Below are 22,462 nucleotides of genomic sequence, written 5' to 3'. Positions count from 1 at the left end.
CTCTCCCCTGTACTGAATTGGGGACCTAGCCAACATGTGATAGCATGTTACATTTGAAAAGAAACAATATTTAAATTGTTGACAGGGTCAGTTCTAGACCTTGTAGAGCTCATTGCGAAAGTTTCCTTTGGGTGCCCCATGTATAATATATAGACAGTAAATATGGACACTAAAATATTGGACGTGGGCACATAATAGTACCAATTCACATTACCACACAGTAGTGTCCGTTATTCACATTACACCTCACAGTGGTGTGCGTTATTCACATTACACCGCACAGTAGTGTGCGTTATTCACATTACACCGCACAGTAGTGTGCGTTATTCACATTACACCGCACAGTAGTGTCCGTTATTCACATTACACAGCACAGTAGTGTCCGTTATTCACATTACACCGCACAGTAGTGTCCATCAGTCACGTTACACAGTAGTGTCCTATATTCACATTACACTACACAGTAGTGTCCGTTATTCACATTACACCGCACAGTAGTATGCACTATTCACATTACACCGCACAGTAGTGTCCATCTGTCACATTACACCACACAGTAGTGTCCTATATTCACATTACACCACACAGTACTGTCCGTTATTCACATTACACCGCTGTTACAAGCTGCTGCCACAGCTTGTTTCTGTTTCATGTCATTGTCTGTTTGTTCCAGTGTCAGGTTTTTTAGTGTATCCCTTGTTTTGGAAAGTCTGAATTTTGGGGTCCGTTGACCCCTCCTCAAGGGGGGGGGGGGGTACTGTTATGAGCCATGGTAGTGGCTCATTCCTGTTTTGCATTTTGGTTATGTATTTTATGTTAACTTCTGTTTCTGTTCCCCGTGGGTGTCATGGGGTGTCCGGTGTCCACCCTTAAGGAGAGGGTACTGTTATTATAACATTCCTGTTCATGTATTTTATGTTATAGTTCTCTTGCAGGCCAGGATTTCCCTTTGCTCTGGTTTAGAAGACTCTTGTTTGCCGCTGGTGGTGAGTCTGTATAATTGCAGCCTGTTTCCATGTGTTTAGCCTCACCTGTCTGTTAATTGCACCTGTCAGTTTGGAGTTTTGCAGCAGGGCAGCTGCACGACATAATTAATTTGGGTCCCTGCTGTGATTGGAAGAAATCCTTGTTATATTCTGTCTCAGTGCATTACACAGACGCCGGTGATAGCTTCTGTCTTGCTGCTTCCAGCCTTGAAGCATTCTTGTCCAGGAGTCCAGTGTCTGATCCAGTATCCTGCCTTGAAGCATTCCTGTCCAGAAGTCCTGTGGCTTTGTCTGTGCCTGATCCAGTATCCGGCTTCTTGGTGTCCACCGGTCTGTTGTCTGGGATTCTGCCTGTCCTCCGGTCCTGAGAGCCTGTGTCAGCTACTTTGGGGGTTCCTGTCCTTTTGCCAGTATTCGTACCGGTTTCGTGAGTAGCGGCTCTGCCGCATCCCTCGGCCTAGGCCGCAGCGTCTTGTTATATTTGTTTTGGAGTTTCTGCAGAGGTTCTGCGGTGGCTGTCCTCGCTGGTATACGACAGTGTCGTGTAGGCATGTGGACAGCATTGCCTTTGTTGTTAGTCTTGGTGGCTGAGCCACGCATACTTTCATTTAGTTCTGTAGCACCCCTAACTCTGTATTTCTGTCTTTAGTTAGAGGTTCCCCTTGTCATCATCCCATCTCAGTTTACGCCTTGTCTCCAACTAAGACCGGGGGGCATCGGAGTTGGGCAGACATAATCCGCCCTTCAAACGCGGCTGCCGTGGGCCCAAGAAACCATAGTCTCGCAGGCGTAAGCGGACAACGAGGGTGAGACAACGGAGTTAGGGATCCTTGGGGGTGCTGCCGAGCTCCGTTTCTAGTCACAGCATTACGTTCCTGTACTTGGGGCCCATCAGTTTCAGGAGTACCAAGTACAGTGAACGTAACAACCGCACAGTAGTGTGCGTTATTCACATTACACCGCACAGTAGTGTACGTTATTCACATTAAACCGCACAGTAGCGTCCGTTATTCACATTACACAGCACAGTAGTGTCCGTTATTCACATTACACCGCACAGTAGTGTCCGTTATTCACATTACACCGCACAGTAGTGTCCGTTATTCACATTACTCTGAACAGTAGTATCCATCAGTCATGTTACGCCACACAGTAGAGCAGCTTGTACACGTTACGCCACACAGTAGAGCAGCTTGTACAAGTTACGCCACACAGTATAGCAGCTTATACACATTACGCCACACAGTAGAGCAACTTCTACACATTACACCACACAGTAGAGCCACTTATGCACGTTACGGCACACAGTAAAGCCGTTTATACACATTACGCCACACAAAATAGCCACTTATACACATTACGGCACATAGTAGAGCCGCTTATACACATTACACCACACAGAAGAGCGGCTTATACACGTTACGTCACAGAAGAGCTGCTAATATATGTTACTCCACACAGTAGAGCTGCTTATACACATTACACCACACAGAAGAGCTGCATATACATTATGCCACACAGTAGAGCAGCTTAAACACATTATGCCACAGTAGAGATCCTTATACACATTATGCCATGGTGGAGCTCCTTATACATATCATGCCACAGTAGAGCCCCTTATACATGTTACACCATGGTAAAGCTCCTTATACATGTTATACCACAGTAGAGCCACTATGGAAGTAGCTGTATTCAATTATTTACTTTTTTAATTCAAATAAATTAAAAACACTGTGCTTTTATGACCTGACATCATAATCTCCCCAATTTCTCAATGAAAATAATTCCCCATAACTGACCCCCCATGATCTGATAATCTCCAATTTCTCAATGAAAATAATGTCCCAGAATGTGGCAGAAATAGCTGCTCCGCAGCAGCTTGACGGGCAGGGAGAGCTATAGCAAGTGCTTGCTGTCAGTGCCTCCTGCTATCGCCTCTGCCTGTTCTGTTCCCTACCTTGTCTCAGAGTCCGAGTCAGTGTGCGCCTCCTCTGCTCCTCCTCCTCTGCGGCGTGCCCTCTAAAACTTTTCCTGCACCTGGAGCTTGAGCTCCATCGGAGCCACTCTTGCTACACCCCTGGCTGCTGCAATCAGGTCTGAATTTGGCCCCCTATTCCATTTAGCCCAACATATCTGTATTACATGAGGAACATATCTGTTAAAACTTCCTCCTAATTTAATTGCTTTTTGGTGCTTGATCTATAATGTTTCAGAATTTGTCTTAACTTTTAGATTGTGAGTGTCAGAAGCCTTAATTGCACATGTTAAATCATAATTGTTTGGTCTATGGAATATATTAATAGTCTATTAATAATATATTAATAGTATTTTCAAAATAATAATAAGAATATAATAATTTTATTATTGTTATTCCAAGTGGAGCAGGTTACACAAATTAGTAGCCTCTGCAATATAACATTTTCTTAACCTAATGCTTAACATTTTTTTTTTCTGTTTTGCATGTGGGGTAAATACTGGCTGCTTTTGCATGTAGCCCAAAACATGCTGGAAATGTATTATTGTAAGCAGCAATTTGGTTTTCAATTTGGACACGCCTCTTTCATCTAAATCTCAATGCACATTTTACATCTGCCCCATCTGCCGTGCAGCATTTCCCAGGTGCACAGTTACTTGTTCTTTGTTACTTTATTCCCAACTCAGGGCCTGATTCTGTTTTGGAAGTAAAGCAAAAAAACGAAACAAGTTAACATTGTATCTGGAACAAACAGGGGGTAATTCAGACCTGATCACTGGGCAGCGATTTTTGCAGCCCTGCGATCAGATAGTTGCCGCCTACGGGGGAAGTGTATTTTAGCTGTGCAAGTGTGTGATCGCATGTGTAGCAGAGCTGTACAAACTGATTTTGTGCAGTCTCTGCGCAGCCCAGGACTTACTCAGCCGCTGCGATCACATCAGGCTGTTCAGGACCGGATTTGACGTCAGACTCCCTCCCTGCAAACGTAAGGACACGCCTGCGTTTTTCGAAACCCTCCCTGAAAACGGTCAGTTGCCACCCACAAATGCCCTCTTCCTGTCAATCTCCTTGCGATCGCCCGTGCTAATGGATCCTTCGGACAAACCCATCGCTGAGCGGCGTTCTGCTTTGTAGCCATGCAGCGGCCTGCGCATTGCGTTGCATGCGCAATTTGTGTCTGATCGCCCACTGTGTGAAAACATAACAGCAGCAATCAGGTCTGAATCGGCCCCATAGTTGCTTATTTCCTAGCTGCTCTCTCTCTAGAAGAGAGCAGCTAGGTCGTCTCAGCACGGGGCAGTGGGCTGACCTTTAACAAGGGATGGTGTGGAAGCGCGATAATGCAAGGAGGTGTATGGGGGCGTGCTGGCTGCATTCATGTAATTGAAGCCATGCCCCTGCTGTTCAATGCTGAGATTACTGCCATTATACAGCAGGGATCATTGTTATAATGATGTGATTCAGCGAGAATCATCAGCCACCCGGACTGCCCACTTTAGTCACTAAGAGGGCTGCCTGGCAGGGGGCAGAGGTTGAAATCGAGAGACTTGCCTGAGGTGTGAGTGCACATGCACAAACCTCTGGCTTCTATGGACTGCACTGGCTGCAGCCCATAGAAGCCGGATTGGCCTGCACAAAAGGCATGGAATGGCTTCTTACAAGAAACCAGTTCTCTGTTTAACGCTGCCTGTTCTGGCAATCCAGGAGGGAGGAAACACCTCCCAATAGGACTGCCTGTAGTTTCCCTCACTGAGAGGTAAGACTTACAATAGGAAGTCACTGCTAGTCACAGTGATGTCAGTGCAGTCACGGACTGCATCTGGCTCACTGACACTGAGCGGGGTGGCGGATTTTACCTGGGGGGGTATGCAATTTTGCAGCCCATAGGTAAAATCTGCCACTGGTTACATTTGCCCCAACATGATCTTGCCCAGGTGCACAGTTACTTGCTTTTTTTTGCTTTATTTACAATTCAGAATCAGGCCTAAAGTTCCTCAAAATGTTTTTGGTCTGTAAGAAGCCCATAAGAAATACAGGGGTAAATGTACAAAGTGGTGATATGGGGGAGAAGTGGTATCAGCGCACATTATGTGCACTTATACCGCTTCTTGCCCATGTGCTACAGCAGCGGTGCGGGCAGAATGTCGGGGTTGCTCTGCGGGTGTTGTTATCCCATAGTGTCATTACCCGATACACCACAGCCAGGGACCAGTGCAGTAGAGAGCCTGGCTGGGCCCAGGTACTTTTAATAGTGTGTGGCCTAATTAAGGGAAGTGTGGCCTTGCACATTTAGAAAAAAATACAGAAACAATAGTACTCTAAGTACCTCCGTGGCTGCACTGCAACCAAGCACACAACAGTGTGTACTGGGCTGGGGAGATTAGCTGCAAGTGCTGCTGCCAGGTAAGGGGTGGGGACTTGGGCACCATTGCCAGGGAGTAGCGAAATCTCAAGCATGCGCATCGGAGGCGGCCGGGGAGAGACACATTGCATCAGCACTAGGCTAAGGCGTTGTGGGGCACAGGCAGTGATCGCAGGAGGGGGTAGTTTTCACTCTTCCGCTTCGGCATCCAAGATGTTAATATGAAGCAGGAAGCGAAGCAGAAGGCATTATACCCGCATAATGGCCCTCATTCAGCATCTGTTGCAGTCGGGCCACCGCTGTGTTCCCCATTGCAGCAGCCGCGTGTAACGTCATGCAGCTGACCTGTACCCGCCCCCATTTCCAATGCCACGCCCCTGCAATATTGCATCACTTCCCCCATAATACCACCCTCGACTACCCCTGCAGACGCCTAGTTGATTAAGGCCCAATATTTGTTCCTGACATAAAGATATATACAGTGTATATACACAGTGACTTTCAAGATGCATTTTGAACACAGCAATGTTTTGCAGACATCTAGTGTATGTAATCATATGAATAATAACCTACAAAGTAACAGTACAGACAGTATATCGACCAGTAAAGAAAAAAGGCAGGTACAGTATGTAAACTAAAATTAACAAAAATATATGTTTACAGTACCTCATTGCTGCTGTAAGTCTGGTTCAGAAACCCAGAATACCTCTTTCTCAGATATTTTCCAAACTCATAATGTTGCTCCATTCCTAGCTGTTAATAGAGATGTACAAATATTGATAGCTTATCTTATTGATATTCTTATTTACTTTATCATTATTGTATGATGTTTGTTTTTGGAACCTTGGGGGTAATTCCAAGTTGATCGCAGCAGGAATTTTTTTAGCAGTTGGGCAAAACCCTGTGCACTGCAGGGGAGGCAGATTTAACATGTGCAGAGAGAGTTAGATTTGGGTGAGGTGTGTTCAATCTGCAATCTAATTTGCAGTGTAAAAATAAAGCAGCCAGTATTTACCCTGCACAGAAACAAAATAACCCACCCAAATCTAACTCTTTCTGCACATGTTATATCTGCCTCCCCTGCAGTACACATGGGGGGTCATTTCGAGTTGTTCGCTCGTTGACGATTTTCGCAATGGAGCGATTAAGGCAAAAATGCGCATGCGCATGGTACGCAGTGCGCATGCGCTAAGTATTTTAGCACAAAACTTAGTAGATTTACTCACGTCCTAACGAAGAATTTTCATCATTGAAGTGATCGGAGTGTGATTGACAGGAAGTGGGTGTTTCTGGGCGGAAACTGGCCGTTTTCTGGGAGTGTGCGGAAAAACGCAAGCGTGTCAGGGAAAAATGCGGGAGTGTCTGGAGAAACGGGGGAGTGGCTGGCCGAACGCAAGGCGTGTTTGTGACGTCAAACCAGGAACGAAACGGCTTGAGCTGATCGCAATCTGTGAGTAGGTCTGGAGCTACTCAGAAACTGCTAAGAATTTTCTATTCGCAATTCTGCGAATCTTTCGTTCGCTATTCTGCTAAGCTAAGATACACTCCCAGAGGGCGGCGGCTTAGCGTGTGCAATGCTGCTAAAATCTGCTAGCGAGCGAACAACTCGGAATCACCCCCATGGTTTTGCCCAACTGCTAACAGAATTCCTGCTGCTTTCAACTTGGAATTACCCCCCTTACTATTAGGGAAAGGTCACAGTCACATTTTTTATGCAACTCACAGTCTAAGAATGTTATTGTTTATAAAAAAACAACAACTCTCCAATGTGGGCATAAAAATAAAACATAAAATTACAAGTGCTTCAAATTAGATTGGTAACATCAATAATAAGAACAATTAAAACTATTAGCAAAAACAGATATATCTGGATAGTTTGAACTGAATTTTTTTTTTGTATAATTCTTCCCCTTTTTAGTATTTTAGTATTTTTAGTTAGTCTGTTTGTTTATTACTTATGAAGGTATTTTGTGTTAAAGCTCAACATAGATAGCATTGCAAGGGACCCATTTATCATTAATCGCATATTCATTGCAAGCTGTGTGCGATATTAGCACCCAGGAGGATTGCATTGCAATATACAATTGTACCTGCCCAATGTAAAGGGCCCTACACATTTAACGATCCGCCGCCAAGCTGCCCGATGGCAGATACGGCCAACGGGCGTCCCGGCGGCGCGGGGGGGGGGGGGGCAGTGATGGGGAGAGTGGTTCCTTCACTCCCCCCGTCACCCGGCTTCATAGAAGTGGAGGCAAATATGGACGAGATCGTCCATATTGGCCTGCATGCACAGCCGACGGGGCACCAGCGATGAACGGGCGCGGGGCCGCGCATCGTTCATCGCTGGTGCCTCCACACTGAAAGATATGAACGATATCTCGTTCATTAATGAACGAGATCGTTCATATCTTTCAGTGAGAACGACCAGTGTGTAGGGACTATTACAATGAGCAACCGCAGGGACATGGGCTCTGAAAGCCACATCTCCCTCCCTTGATGTGCTCAGTGTTGAAGCAGGTGGCCATTTTCAGGGTGGGTTCCAGGGGTACCCTCTGCTAGCTGCATATGCGGTGTGTATGCTATAGGCTACAGCGGGCTACCTCCATCTTCAGATGGGGTAGCTGCGGGGGGTCAATCTCTGGAATAAATGGATAAATCTGGCAGCATCGGGAATGGAGGGATCACAGCAGGTATTGGAAAAATCTGCTGCGGTCCCTCCTACATACATTGCTAAATGTTTTCTTCTAACCCCTGGAAATGTGTGTTTGGGGAAATAGCTGTAAAATTGTTTTTGATAAATAGGCCCTCTAGTCACTAAGGTAAGTGATGAGTTCACCTACAGCATACAATTAGATTTCAAATTACAAATTGTACAGCTAATTTTGATGATCATTTTTCTTTCACATAATGAATAACATCCGCATCAACAATAATGTGTAAGGTAAACACCTATACTGCACTTATTTGGAATACAGAGGCCAGGTACCCCCTAGGATAATAGTATAACTGCATATCAGACACAAGCATTGCTGGTCACCACAACATTTTTAGGTTGGGGGGACAAGATATAAATTCATTTTTGCACCCCTAAATTGCTGAAAGTTGTTTGGTTCTAAGGTGGTGGAATGGAGGAGGAGAAAGGATGAAGGGGGAGCTGAGGGGGGAAGAGGGGAGGAACATAGGAATTGGGAGGTAAGAAGGGTACTGGGCTGGTCCTAGAGGATGGGGCCAGTCCACAGTAACTAGCCACACGCTGAAGAGATGGAGCTAGGTGTGAGGGGTGAAGTAGCCTGGAGGCGGGCGGGGAAAGTCTGTGAAGCAGCAGGTAAAGGGATTATCTCCATCCAGACACTGCCTGCGATAACCCTAGTTGCCAACCCAGTACACTGACTGGCGCCTCTCAAATGTTTTTTTGTGGGGGTAGCCGCCCCTTTGCCCAACCCATTCTGGCACCTACTGTATGCTTGTCACTGTAGACTTCCCAATGTTTACCTACTATAAACATGTATGAATAAATAAAGATATGTTCTGAAAACACAAAGCAAAGTGTTTAGGTGACATTTTAATTAATGGTTTCTATTGCCGCCCATTTTTACATGTGTTGTCAGTGCCATTTTTAGGCACATGCCAGCCGTGCAATCACACGGGGTGCCGGCACACAGCCCTTGTTACCATGCTGCAGGCCAGCATTATGAAACAACCCCTTGACAATGAGCAGGTACAGTGCCAATTTTATGTGAGGCATTGTGGTGGGGGCATTAAACATTCTATCTGCTGATGTGTGTCATTGATGCATACAATCACTTAAAACCAAACTCTCATAAAAGAAGACACAGAGACATAGATTTGGCAGAGAAACTGTTAGCAAATTTATTTAAGGCATAATTATTATTGGTATTAGAGCTGTATTAAAAATGTATGGAGGCAAAGAAAGGACGGCCAGAAATCCCCAGTTTGCAATGCTCAAACCACATCAACAAAACAAGCATTGCACGTGTAGATCGCCCGGTGTGCCTATATAACCATCACCAGTACCATAAATCAGTAGGTGTCGACTCAGCCTCGACTTGACTACCCACCTGTCAGGTGGGGATACTGCCCCCCGTCAGAGTGGTGCAGCTAACTTACAGTCACGAGGGGAGCGCACCTCAAATCACCAATTGCACATGGACTGGTGAAACTGATGTTCTTTCCCGCCACAAAAAAGCTACTAAGCCTAACTAAGGGTTGGGAGGGTGGGAAACCTGAACAAAAGAGGATTTGTCCTCCAACAAACAGCCCCTAGATACCTTTATTACTAACACGCCCCCCTGCCAGCCATAGGCTACAACAACTGATTGACAAGCACCATTGCCAGCCCCCTATGCCTGGAAGTTTAGAATACCTCACGTTCCATCCGATCGCTCGGTCCTTATATTGTGTGTGGCATAAGGGGCATTACTGTTTGGGGCATAATATGGTGTAAGGTAGTATTTTCCTGTAAGACCACACCCATTTCAGAAAGACCAGAACCGTTTTCTACAAGACCCCTCCTCTTTCTCATTTTTTTGTGTTGGCACTGGGAGCCAAATTGGCTAGAAACAGCCCTGTGTGTTGAACTAGCTTTAAATTTCTAGTAAAACACAAGTACTTAATATAATTCTGATGTAAGGCCTTAGCCAGACAGCAAATGGAAATTTGTTAAGACTTTCTAAGAAGCATGCCTTCTGTAGCTGCCTTTTTAATAAAAGCATTTCCTGCTATGAGTGCAGACCTTGGGCAGCATGGATGGTGTAATGGTTAGCATTACTGCCTCACAGCACTGAGTCCATGGTTCAATTCGCACAACGGCCTTAACTGTGTGGCGTTCAGTTTATATATTCTCCCTATGTATGCGTGGGCTTCCTCTGGGAACTCCGGATTCTTCCCAAAATCCAAAAATATACTGGTAGATTAACTGGCTCCCAACAGAAATAAACCCTAGTGTGTAAGTGTGTGCAGACTAGATGGGCCAAGTGGGTCTTATCTGCTGGCAAATTCTATGTTTCTGTTTTTTTTTCTACATTAAAACTCATTGATGCAATTACTATCTTACAGCAGTGCTTAGGCTCGCTTGCGTGCGCTTGGGTCTTATATCTAGCCCAATTATCTCTTTAGAAAAGGCAGCTGTAGAAAGAATGTACTGTGTCCTAGAAGCATGTAATACAATTCTATTTGTTGTCTGTCTAAACCTCATATCTAAATGACCTCCATTGCACAGTGCTGAAGATTGCTGTCTAAGAGTGCTGGGGTCATGGATTCAAATCCAACCAAGACCCGACACCTATTCAGAATTGCAAGCAAATTTGTCTGTATCTGCAGCTGCATTGAATGTTCAGAAATAGATGCAAATATGTAATTATATACAGGATTGACCACATATATGCAAATGCACAGCCCCCATTCGTCCGCTTGTGAAATTGCCCATCATCCAGTGGTGGATCCAGCAGGGGGCGATGAGGGCAATCGCTCCCCGTAACACAGCGACCCAGCCCCGCCAACTTGTTTCTGTGGGCAGCAGCGATCGGGGTAGCTGAGTGCGGTGGCCGAAACCTGGCCGCATTGTCAGGGCAGCTGAGATGGCACCGGGCGGGACTACCCAGTGTGCCCCGGCCACTGCTACCAGTGGCAGCAGCAGCACAACTCTCCGCATCATGGCCTTGTTTGCTCCTTCAGCCGCCATGTCTGACAGACCAGGAACCGCAAGGATGCCCAACAAGTGAAGGGCGGGGAGAGGACGGAGGCAATTGGCTGGTGTGGAGAAAGCAGCCGGAATGCTGTGCTGGGGAGAGCCAGGGCAGGAGAGCCAGGTAACCCGTCTCTGTAGATGGAGGAGGAGCGCTGGGTGGACGGGACTCTATCCTATTGTGTCTGTGTATGTACTGTATGGTACATCACTAGTGTCTGTATGTGCATGGAGTGTTACTAGGGGTTGTGTGTGCTGTGTATCCCTAGTGTGTGTGTGTGTGTGTGTCAGTAGTGTATGTATGGTGTATCACTAGTGTGTCTGTGTGTGCGTGTGTGTGTTAGTAGTGTATGTATGGTATATCACTAGGGACTAGCGGACTGGACTGGAAGGGGTAAGGAGTCCAGAAACCGCCTACCCTGTAGGAGAAGTCTAGATCCGCCCCTGCCATCATCATTATCAATGTGGACATTCTCCAGCCATATAGCAGCATGGATGGTATAATGATTAGTATTACTGCCTCATAGCAATTAGGTCAAGGATTCGATTCATACCATGGCCCTGTGCGGCGTTTGCATATTCTCCCCAATTTTGCATGGGTTTTCTCCCACTATCCAAAAAATTCACTGGTAGTCCAATTGGGTGTGTAGAATAGCAAAATATTGTACAAGATTTTGTTATTTCTCATAAGTCTATTTCAATAAAAGAAAAACACAGTTTGAGTCTCCCATATCCAAAATGCTTGGGACCAGGAGTATTTTGGATATTGGATGTTTCTGTATTTTGGAATACTTGCACACCATAATGAGATATCTTGGGGATGGGAACAGCAGCAGCTCCTACCTTTTTTGGGTAGGGCGGCTGCCGCTACCCATGCCGGTTTGTCCCAGTAAAGAATTTCCATTTTTCTAGTCACAAAAATAGACTTCAGTCTGTCTCCGTGTCTATTTTCTCATAGGGTCCTCAGCTTCTGCAGCCTCAACGTCTGATGAAGTGCGAACATGAAGATCTGTTCAGAAGGAGCACAGAAAACTCAGTATTCTGTGGATACTTCAAGTATGCCAACTCTTCTGCTTCCAATCTCATTCAAGCAGCTAAGTCTTTGTCGATTGATCAATCTACCAAGTGTTCATCTGAAGTTCCTTCACCTGTTTTCTTCAAGGGAGATTTAACCCAATTCCATGCTTTAGAATGTCAATACCTTTCTGATATTGAGTCAAAATCAAGTGAAAGTATCACTCCAGTTAATACAATGAAGTATTTCCTTCAAGCTTTCAGGAGCAAAGTGTTATCACCCACTGGAAGGTCTGCATCCCTTCCAGCCGCCCGAGTCCTCAGCTCCTGCCCAGCGCCTGATGCGGCAGCATGCTCAGCCTTCTTGGAGCTGTTGGGCATCTAGCAACCAGGACGCTGGAAGCAGGCGACGTTCCCGGTTGCTAGGCAATCAGGAAATCAATGCCAGCACTCAGTGAGGACGTGCAGCAGCGCAGCTGCAAGCCTTTCATTAATCATTGTCTTTTCTGGATTCCTGGGAGCTGATTGGAGCAGCTACCCTATATATCCTCTCCATGCCACTCCCTCAGTACTTGCTATAGTTTACCCTTGCCGTGCAAAGCGTTGGTCCCTGTTATCTACTGTACATCGTTGTCCTGTGGATACTCTGCTGGAATCTCTACCTTTCAGTGTCTTGTATCCTGTTCTGCTTGCCATTGCCTAGGCTTGGTGTGGCGTTCTCTATCTGTCGGCCCTAGTTCCCCAGCTGGGAGCTTGCATACCATCTCCACTGTTAAACATCTGCCTAGATGGAGGTTAATCCAACTTGTGTCTCATACCTCAGGCAGCGTGTACCTCATTCTCATCAACTACCCAGTGTACTCGGGGTCCTCAGTCTATTGGGTGAGCTTGTACTGCTGGAGGTATCAGGTCCATGGGGTCCCCTAAGTACTGGTGTGCACAACAAGCACTAATGGAACAGCGGGGGTTGCTATTGGTGAAAACCCTCTTGAGCACTCTAGGAGTCTCACCTTAATAGTTCTGAGGTGTCTATAACATCAAGCAAGTCCAAGTATCTTCACATCTACCAAGTCCAAGCATCTGCACATTGATCAAGTCCAAGTATCTTCATGTTTGTTAAGTCCAAGTGTTTCCACACTCATCAAGTCCAAAAACCACAATTCTAAGCAAGTCCAAGAGTCTCACCACCAAGCAAGTCCAAGGTTCCTAGCACAAAGCCTTGGAGTGGGCTACTCCTTTTATGGACTCCAGAGGTCCCGCACTAATTGATCTCTCTGCTTTCACTAATCCAGTTCAACAGAAATTTGCTCAAAAGGCTGACTGTCTGAATCCGCTCATTGCAAATTCCTCTGCAGCATCATTACCTATGCAAGACCAGGGTATCAAAGACATTCAAGTTGTCAAGAAAGAAAACACCACAAAGTTAAAATAAACCCCTCAGACCTTAGGCTTGAGGCTCAGGTATACTGTACTTAATTTTCTTCCTCTTACTACGGTGATTCCAGTGGCACTAGTTCTCCAGTTTCATCTTCCGCTCAGTCTTCCGAGTCTTTATTGGAAACACAAATTTCCGATCCATTGCTCTCTGAACAAGATCAGGCTTCAGTTAATCAATTCAACAAAAATTACAAAGAAAGAATTATTGCAAAAACAGTTTGAAACCAACGATCTGTTGATTTAAGAATTGGTTTCTTCAGTATCATCATTCCAGACGCAGCCCGGTCAGCACTTCAGTCCATTACGGTTCTATTCCGGATTGCACCTACTACAAACACATTTGCATTATTTCTTCATTGTCATCATTCCGGACCCAGCCCGGTTAGCATTTTTAAGTCCGTTCCTTTTCTATTCCGGTTTGCATTTATTACAAGTACATTTGCATGTTTCAAGTACTTTTCCAGTTTCATCATTCCAGCTAACATTTCAAATTGTATTTTATTCTCCTTTCAGAATCAGCAGTGATCTACAGTACCAGCTTTAATAAAGTATTGCTCATGTTTAACCTTTGGAGTATCTGCCTAATTTAATTTTAATTTTCAAGTGCAAAGCCTGGTTAAAGCCTCCTTGCTTCACTCACATGCCTTCCAAGCTATCTCCACCCACAAACACCTTTCTGAGCCAAATCCAATCCTCAGGCGTGACATGGGTATAGCAGGCTTGCCTTCACAGTTGCTAATTTCTAACATGTACACCTGTAAAATATACATTTGGGTAGATGTTTTAAGCCTAGAGAAATGATAAAGAAGTGAAAAGTGGAAGGTGATAACGCACCAGCCAATCTGCTCCTAACTGTCATTTTTCAAACCCTTAATGATTGGCTGGCACTTTATCACCTTCCACTTATCACTTCTTTATCACTTCTTTATCACTGCTTTATCACTTATACAGACTTAATACATCTGCCCCTCTTTTCCTTATAGCAACTGCAAGGAGTTCTAAGGCCATAGCAAACAATTAAGGGCAAATGAGACAGTTTTGGTAGTCATAGGAGTGTGCATGGGGGGTGACTGATCCGCGTAGGCACCCCCTAATGTCCAGCACCCCCCTCACGCACAACTGCACCAAATGCATGCTGATTCCTCCTCTCCTCATTCCGCACTGCAGCTGTAGGCTGGAGCTCACTCTTGAGCTCAGCCTTCCAGCTCCTGCAGTGTGTGAAGGGGGAGTTGTCACTACATCATGATGTCTATCCCATAATGCTAAGCATGAGGAGCTTTGGATGGCGGTTGGTGCTGGAGCGGGGCTCAAGTAAGTACTGTGCTATGTCGGTGGGTATGTGTAAGGGCAGTCTCGGATTCAAAAGGGAAGAGGGTCTGCACCAAGCCTCCGACCCATCGCTTTTGTTCATGCGTGGGTTACTGCACTGTGTTTATCTTCAGTGTTCTGGGCTGGCGGGCCGCTGTGTGAGTGTGTGTGGGATAAAAGATGGAGGGGAAGGCAGTAACGGGGAGGCTGATGAAACAGAGGGAGGCTGACACATAGAAGACTGCTGAGAGTGGCTCAGACAAAGAGTAAGATGCTGAGAGACACAGGGGAGCTGACAGAGAGGAAGACTGAAAGGCAAAAAGAGGGAGGCTGAGGGATGCAGAGTGAGGAGGAGGCTGAGGGATGCAGAGTGTGGGGGAGTCAGATGCAGAGTGTGGGCGAGGCTGAGGGATGGAGGGTGTGGGGGACACAGAGTATGGGGGAGGCTGAGGGATGCATATTGTGAGGGAGGCTGAGGGACACAGAGTGAGGGGAGGCTTAGGGACGCAGAGGGTGGGGGAGGACGCAGACTTTTGGGGAGTGTGAGGGACGCAGAGTGTGGGGAAGGCTGAGGGAAAGAGTGTGGGAGATGCTGAGAGACACATAGTGTGGAGGAAGCTGATGGACGCAGAGTGTGGGGGATGCAGAGTGAGGGGGAGCCTGATGGATGCAGAGTGTGAGGGAGGCTGAGGGACGAAGAGTGTGGGGGAGGCTAAGAGACATAGAGTGTGGAGATAGTTGAGGGATGCAGAGTGTGGGGGATTCTGAGGGACGCATAGTGTGGGGGATGCTGAGAGACAGAATGTGAGGGAGGCTGAGGGACGCAGAGTGTTTGGGAGGCTGACGGACACAGAGTGTGGGAGACGCAAAGTGTGGGGGAGGCTGAGGGATGCAGAATGTGAGGAGGCTGAGGCACAGAGTGTGGGGGAGGCTGAGGCACAGAGTGTGGGGGAGGCTGAGGCACATAGTGTGGGGGGGCTGAGGCACAGAGTGCGGGGGAGGCTGAGGGATGCAGAGTGTGGAGTAGGCTACGGGACTCAGAGTGTGGGGCATGCAGAGAAACACAGGGTGTGGAGGAAGCTTAGGGGCACAGAGTGTTGGGTAGGCTGAGGCATGCAGTGTGTGTGGGGGAGGCTGAGGGCTGCAGAGTGTGGGGGAGGCTGAGGGATGCAGAGTGTGGACGATGCAGAGTGTGAGTGATGCTGAGATGCAGTGTGTGGATGACACAGGGATGCAGAGTGTGGGGGAGGCTCAGGGACACAGGCTGTGGGGGATGCTGAGGGACACAGAGTGTGGGGGTGGCTAAGGGATGCAGAGTGTGGGGAGGCTGAGAGACACAGCGTATGGGGGAGGCTGTGGGACTCAGAGTGTGGGGGAGGCTGAAGGATGCAGAGTATGGATGACACAGAGTGTGGGTTATGCTGTAATGCAGCATGTGGGTGAGGCTGAGGGATGCAGAGTGTGGAGGAGGCTGAGAGACACAGAGTGTGGCGGAGGCTGAGGGACGCAGAGTGTGGGGGATGCTGAGAGACGCAGAGTGTGGGGGAGCCTGAGGGATGCAGAGTTTGAGGGAGGCTGAGATGCAGCATGTGGATAAGGCTGAGGGATGCAGAGTGTGGTGGAGGCTGAGGGACGCAGAGTGTTGGGGATGCTGAGAGACAGTGTTGAGGAGGCTGAGGGACGCAGAGTGTGGGGGAGGCAGAGGGATGCAGAGTGTGGGGGAGGCAGAGAGGCACCTAGTGTGGGGGGGTGAGGGATGCAGAGTGTGGGGGAGGCTGAGGGATGCAGAGTGTGGTGGAGGCTGAGGGACGCAGAGTATTGGGGATGCTGAGAGACAGAGTGTTGAGGAGGCTGAGGGACGCAGAGTGTGGGGGAGGCTGAGGGATGCAGAGTGTGGGGGAGGCTGAGGGACACCTAGTGTGGGTGGGGGGCTGATGGATGCAGAGTGTGGGAGAGGCTGAGGGACACAGAGTGTGGGGGATGCTGAGATGTAGAGTGTGGGGTAGGCCTAGGGACACAGTGAGGGGGTGGCTGGGGGACATGGGAGGGGGTTCTGGAGTGACATAGTGCTGGAGGCTGGAAAGACAGGAGGCTAAAGAGATACAATGAGCAGGAGGCTGGAGTGGGTACAGGTGGCAGGGAGTAACACAGGAATCACGAGTCTGGTTGAACCTTTGTTTGATGATGCATTAGTTATATTCCAACACTAACATGCATCTTCTGGACCAGGTGATCTCCTACACAAATAATGAGTACTGACCAAGTCTTGCCCGGGAGGATCCGTTTCTTCAAAGGTTCACTGTTGCAGTAAAACCACTATGAAGTTAAGGTGTATTTGGAATAGAATCAAGTGGATTGCTCCCAGAGTGCCGACAATGGGTGGCGTGTCATGCTGAAATACACGATATGTCCCTGTTTCAAATAGCAAAGTCCTTTTTATTTTGCTTAAAGTACCACTAAGACATTTTCACTAAAGCAGTTCAACAGAAATTTGCTCAAAAGGCTGTTTGAATCCGCTCATTGCAAATTCCTCTACAGCATCATTACCTATGCAAGTCCAGGGTAATAAAGATATTCAAGTTGTCAAGAAAGCCCAATAGGCGGTGCTAGTTAAGCTCAGTAGGTGGTGCTAAACACACCCCTGCGTCGATGCACCTCCTAATAAAATGTTCTGCGCACGCCTATGTTGGTAGCGTACTATTGATTGCAGAAAGGGGAGGAAATAGCTATACAAATATATGTACTGTATGTAGTGTCTCAAACAGGTGGTCACAAGTAACGAAAGCAAATGGTTGTTCAGCATTTAATGAGAGTATAATCTTGGGACCCACCTACTGAGAATCCATAAGGAACTGTAGAATTATGAGGATATTTCGTATATGTGAGATACACTGGCGTATTTATAATGGGTTCAGTGTGTGCGGTGCACACGGGCCCCCGGGGGTCCAAGGGGGCCCACACCACATACCCTGCACCCATTAATAGAAACACTTACCCTCCGGAGTCCCGCGGCGCAGCAGCAGCGCTGCCGAAATCACTGGGAAAATGGTAATGTGCCATTTTCCAGGTGTTTCGCGCATGCGCAGTAGGTAAATCACTGGGAAAATATCTGCCGCGCCATTTTCCCGGAGATCTGTGCATGCGCTGTGGACTCTGGGACAGTGCTAGGGTCATCTAGCGACCCTAGTGCCCAGAGTCTACACAGCGCTGCCGTCTAGAGAGGAGGGAGCCCAGCCGGAGCATGCACACGGGCCTTCTCCTCTCTAGAAATGCCCCTGGTGAGATGGTTGCTGTTAATTAAGTATGTATATTAATACAGGATCTTCCTTAAAAATGAACTTTAGTAGTGATTAAAATTATAAATGAAAAGTATTATACATAATTATTCTTTCAACAGGTGAGCTGGAGCTGAAGGCTGGGCATTGCCCAGGGCAGAGGTGTTTGTAATTTACCACACCTACTGTTTTGAGCAAACAGGTTAATGAACCTGTCAGTTTACCAGGTAAGAAGTCTATGAAATTAGGTTATCTGCTTAAGGAAAAGAAAAAACAAACAAAAAACAATGTTACAATTTTTGATTATTTCTACTGAAATATTTTGCTATTGAGTTCTACAAAAATATGTATTATTGATAAGGTTTCGTCTACTTACTGTAAATGACCCTACATCTTTTAGCTTATTTAGCATTCATGTTTTACACTTTGTAAGAAGTTACATTTATTCCATGCTGGATCTATAAGTAGCTCTATAATAATAAAATATTTTTATCATTCCTAAACTTCTTTTGGTACCTCAGTGTCACGGTCTGCCGAGCGGTCTGTCCTGGACGCAGGTCCCGGTTGTTGCCAGGCAACCTGGACGCTATATCTCTTTCGGCCACATGGCCTGACAGTCCCCGCCTGGTGCCTAGCAATACAGCCACAATGCCCTCCGGGTGCTTGGCAACCAGGATGCTGGATGCAGACGGCATTCACAGATTCTAGGCAATCTTGATTAAGGAACAATGATTCTGGGATGTTTTGTACGTGCAGCAATGCAGCTGCATATCTTTAAGGAATAATCAGTTTTTCTCCACTGCTCAGTTGCTGATTGGATAGGTTACCCTTTATATTCCTTGCTGGCCACTCAATCTGTGCTGGTTATTGTTTATACCCTGCAGTGTAAGCCGCTGGCCCCTGACACCTGTCTAGATTATTCCCTGAGGATACTCTGCCAGACCCTTTGTCTATCTGTGTTCTGATTTCTACCTTGCCTGCTGATCCCTGAGCTCAGTGTGAAATATTTTGTCTGCCTTTTTCCAGAACTCTAGTTTCTAGCCCACTCACTATCTACAAAGTACTACATCAGCCCAGGCGAAGGTCTCTATCTAGCTCTAGCCTCACTTCTTGGTTCCTGTGTGTCTCACTCTCAGTTACTCCTCAGTTTGCTATCTGAGGTCTTCAGTCTATTGGGTGAGCCCCTACTGCTGGAGGTAATAAGTCCAGGAGCTCCCTAAGTACCGGTGTGCGCACCTAGCACTAAGGGAACAGCTTGGAGGGGGGTTACTACTAGTGAATACCCTCTTGAGGACTATAGGGGCCTCACACCAATAGCTCTGGAGTTCCTCACATCTCCTAGCAAGTCCAAAGGTTACCATACCAATCAAGTCCAAGGATCCCTGTGCACTGCTCACCAAGTCCAAGACTCCCGACATTAATCAAGTCCAGACCCACAATGTTTAGCAAATTCAAGAACCTCACAATCAGCAAGTCCAAGAATCCTAATACTTCGTCAATGGAATATGGAGCAGAGCTGAGAGTAAGGAGAGAAAGGATCTTCTTCTAAAGATGATGTAGCAAAAGCTAAAATATTCGAATTACTTAACCCACCTTGTTTTTCGGTGACATACTGTAAGTTCCAGAGCATGGCATATGAGGTTTGCCTTTATTCCATATAAATCTAGAAAATAATTGTGATCACTGAAAGATATCCTTTTTAGTAATCATGATTGGTAGCATTTGAAGCAGATACAGATGGAGCCACGCTCATTGAGCATGGCTGCATCGCAGACGGAGCATGCGGGGTGCCTAGGTGCACGTGCACCTGGCCTCGCTGGCAAGCGTAATCAGACACTCCCATTAGCTTTGAATGGGGCACATGCGCATCTACGATGCACGCGTATCCCATTTGTTCCCGGGAGTGCGCCTCCCCGGGCGCACTGAGTTGCAGACGGAGCCACAATTAGCGTGGCTCCATCTCTATACCAATTTAGGAAAAAGCATTGATTTCATTACAGGGACCTTGACAAACAGTGAGGGTTTGAGATCCATCCAGGTCTCTATTTGGGCTTTCATTTTGTGAATTACAGAGGCATAGTTAATAGTATAAAGCTGAGTAAGCTGAGAAGATATAAATATGCCCAAATATTTTAACTTGGACAGGATAAGAGTAAGTTAGGGTAAGTTAAGATGTAGTAATTCCAATTTACTGACATTTACTCTATAGCCAGCAAAGGAACTGAACCCATGAATAATAGCAAAAATAGTAGGGATAGCGGATAGAGGTATAGTGATAAACAAGAGCATATCATCTGCGAAAAGACCCAATTTGGATTCTACATTTTTCACAAAGATAACGGGTAACCCTGCCTCGTGTCTCTATTAACTACAAAAGGAAGAGAAAGGAATTTACTCGAGAATAATTGAGTAGATGGATTATTATACAAAGTTTGCAATACACCTATAAGCTCCGTAAGGAAATCAAATAGCTGGATAGCCTCGAATAAGTGATCCCAGGTCACCAAATCAAATGCTTTCTCTGCATCAAGTGACAACAGAAACGCAGGATCACCTGACTCAGAGGACTCCAGGGACTGGAAAATGGTTAGAACTTTGCGGACACTAGAGACAGAATGCCAGCCCCAAATAAAACCAGTTTGGTCTGGGTGTATTATCCCTGGTAAAAGAACTTTCATCCTCTAATGCAGCAATTTAGAAAATAGTTTATAATCAACATTAAGCAGCGAGATAGGCCTACACGAAGATGGGAGCAGCGGTTCTTTTCCTTAATTAATGCTGAATTAAAATGCAAGGGAACAGAATGTCATTAAAAGAATTATAAAAGGCTTATAAGCGATGATACCATTTTTGGGGAAAGGAATTAAAAAACTCACCTGAAAGACCAGGTGTTTTCATAGGTTTAAGTCTGTCAATCAGGCAGAGGCTAAGACAGCTGTTGGCTGTCTGCCATGCGCTGGCGCACTGCGGCGCCAGCGCATGCGCACTTCAGACCAGATCGCTGCTGTGCGTGAGCGATCCAGTCTGAATTAGCCCCATAGGTCTTAGCATCTTCTGCGTTAGTCCTTTGAGCCCTGTGTAATAAAAATGCATAATTTTGCTGGGTAAAGAAAAGTGAATCTATTGCCTGACTGGACCAGTTGAGAGCAAACAGAAGACATATCACGCCGAGCACTGAAAACATCAGCGGAGTAGTGCTAAAATATGAAAAGACATTGTCCATTCCATTGTAGTGGACCTTTGTTTTTAGTAGCAGACTGAATAATCTCCTTGTTGTGGAAATTTAGACATTTAAAAATGACTGCCCTAGGGTGTAATTGATTTGAGTCACGTGGAGAACCCAATCTGTGAGCTCTCAATTTCCAAAGATGATAATTCCTCAGGGACTCCAAGTAAGCCTAGTAGATCAGATTGCAAGAATTTGAAGAGATCTGGGCCCTTGATAGATTCTTTTAGCCTAATAATAAGGTGTAAGTTATTGCGAAAGGATCTAATGTCAAAATCGTCCAATTTAGTTAGCATATGTTGACGGGAAGAAGTGAGGAAATCGACTTGTTGTTTAAGTTCCTCAATTTCTTGAATATTGGAGCCTAGCCTATTCTTGTTGACTGAGACTTGAAGAGATGAAGAATGAAATTCTGATTTAAAGTCTGCCACAGCCATCATAAATGTATCTGCCTGAGTTTGTAGTAAAGGATCCACAGTTTCTTTAATAGGTTTGATTATCTCTGCAGACATCAGAAGGGGTGGTGGCACCTTTGGAGGCATAGCAGAAGATGAGAAAGAGGAGGATTGTCTAAATTAGTCTTAGCGCGTTTATCACCACCTCTCGTACGTTGGGGTTTTGAGGAAGAGGAAGTAAGGAATTTGTCCATAACACAATCTTAGTCCTCAGACGATGTTAGATTAAAGTGCCAATATTCTCACAACATCAGGGGTTTAGTAAAAAAAGATCACAGTTACAGAATATTTAAAATCACATCATGGATCCAATTGTAGCAGGCAGGTATGAATGTTAGACATATGATGAGAGGTCAGTAGGGACTTTATACAAATACGTCACTTTAAAAATTAATACCTTCAATATATGAAGAAGGCAGAAAATGTAGTTAAATAAAACTGATGAGCATACACCACAGTGAGGCTTCAGAACTAGTAAAGTGATCTGACCCGCAGCTTCACAGATTGGAAGCCAGTAAACTGTGTAAAGTGAAAGATATATACTGCAGGCCACTGGTATATGGAGCATGTCGGGGGGGGGGAGGGGGGAGGGTTCACGAGATGACAGTCACTGCTCAGCAAGTGGTTGGCAAAGAATATGCATATTGCTAGTGAGATATGTATACCACTCTCAGCTACTTCGTTAGATATTTCACCCACCAAGCAAAGAGCTCCCATGCT

General features: G+C 46.1%; 1 protein-coding gene across 1 annotated transcript in view; it reads right to left on the bottom strand.

Annotated features, from left to right (window-relative positions):
- Positions 1-22,462, bottom strand: part of ACP3 (acid phosphatase 3) — a 238,985-nt gene that overhangs the window by 197,057 nt on the left and 19,466 nt on the right. Inside the window, exon 3 of the mRNA XM_063922366.1 lies at positions 5,990-6,076. Coding sequence (XP_063778436.1) covers positions 5,990-6,076 — 87 coding nt within the window. The remainder of the gene's footprint in view (positions 1-5,989; positions 6,077-22,462) is intronic.

Source organism: Pseudophryne corroboree, chromosome 5 (genome assembly GCF_028390025.1).
Source record: "Pseudophryne corroboree isolate aPseCor3 chromosome 5, aPseCor3.hap2, whole genome shotgun sequence".
NCBI lineage: Eukaryota > Metazoa > Chordata > Amphibia > Anura > Myobatrachidae > Pseudophryne > Pseudophryne corroboree.
Note: the sequence above shows the minus strand (reverse complement) of the source record. Positions and strands in the feature narration are given on the sequence as shown.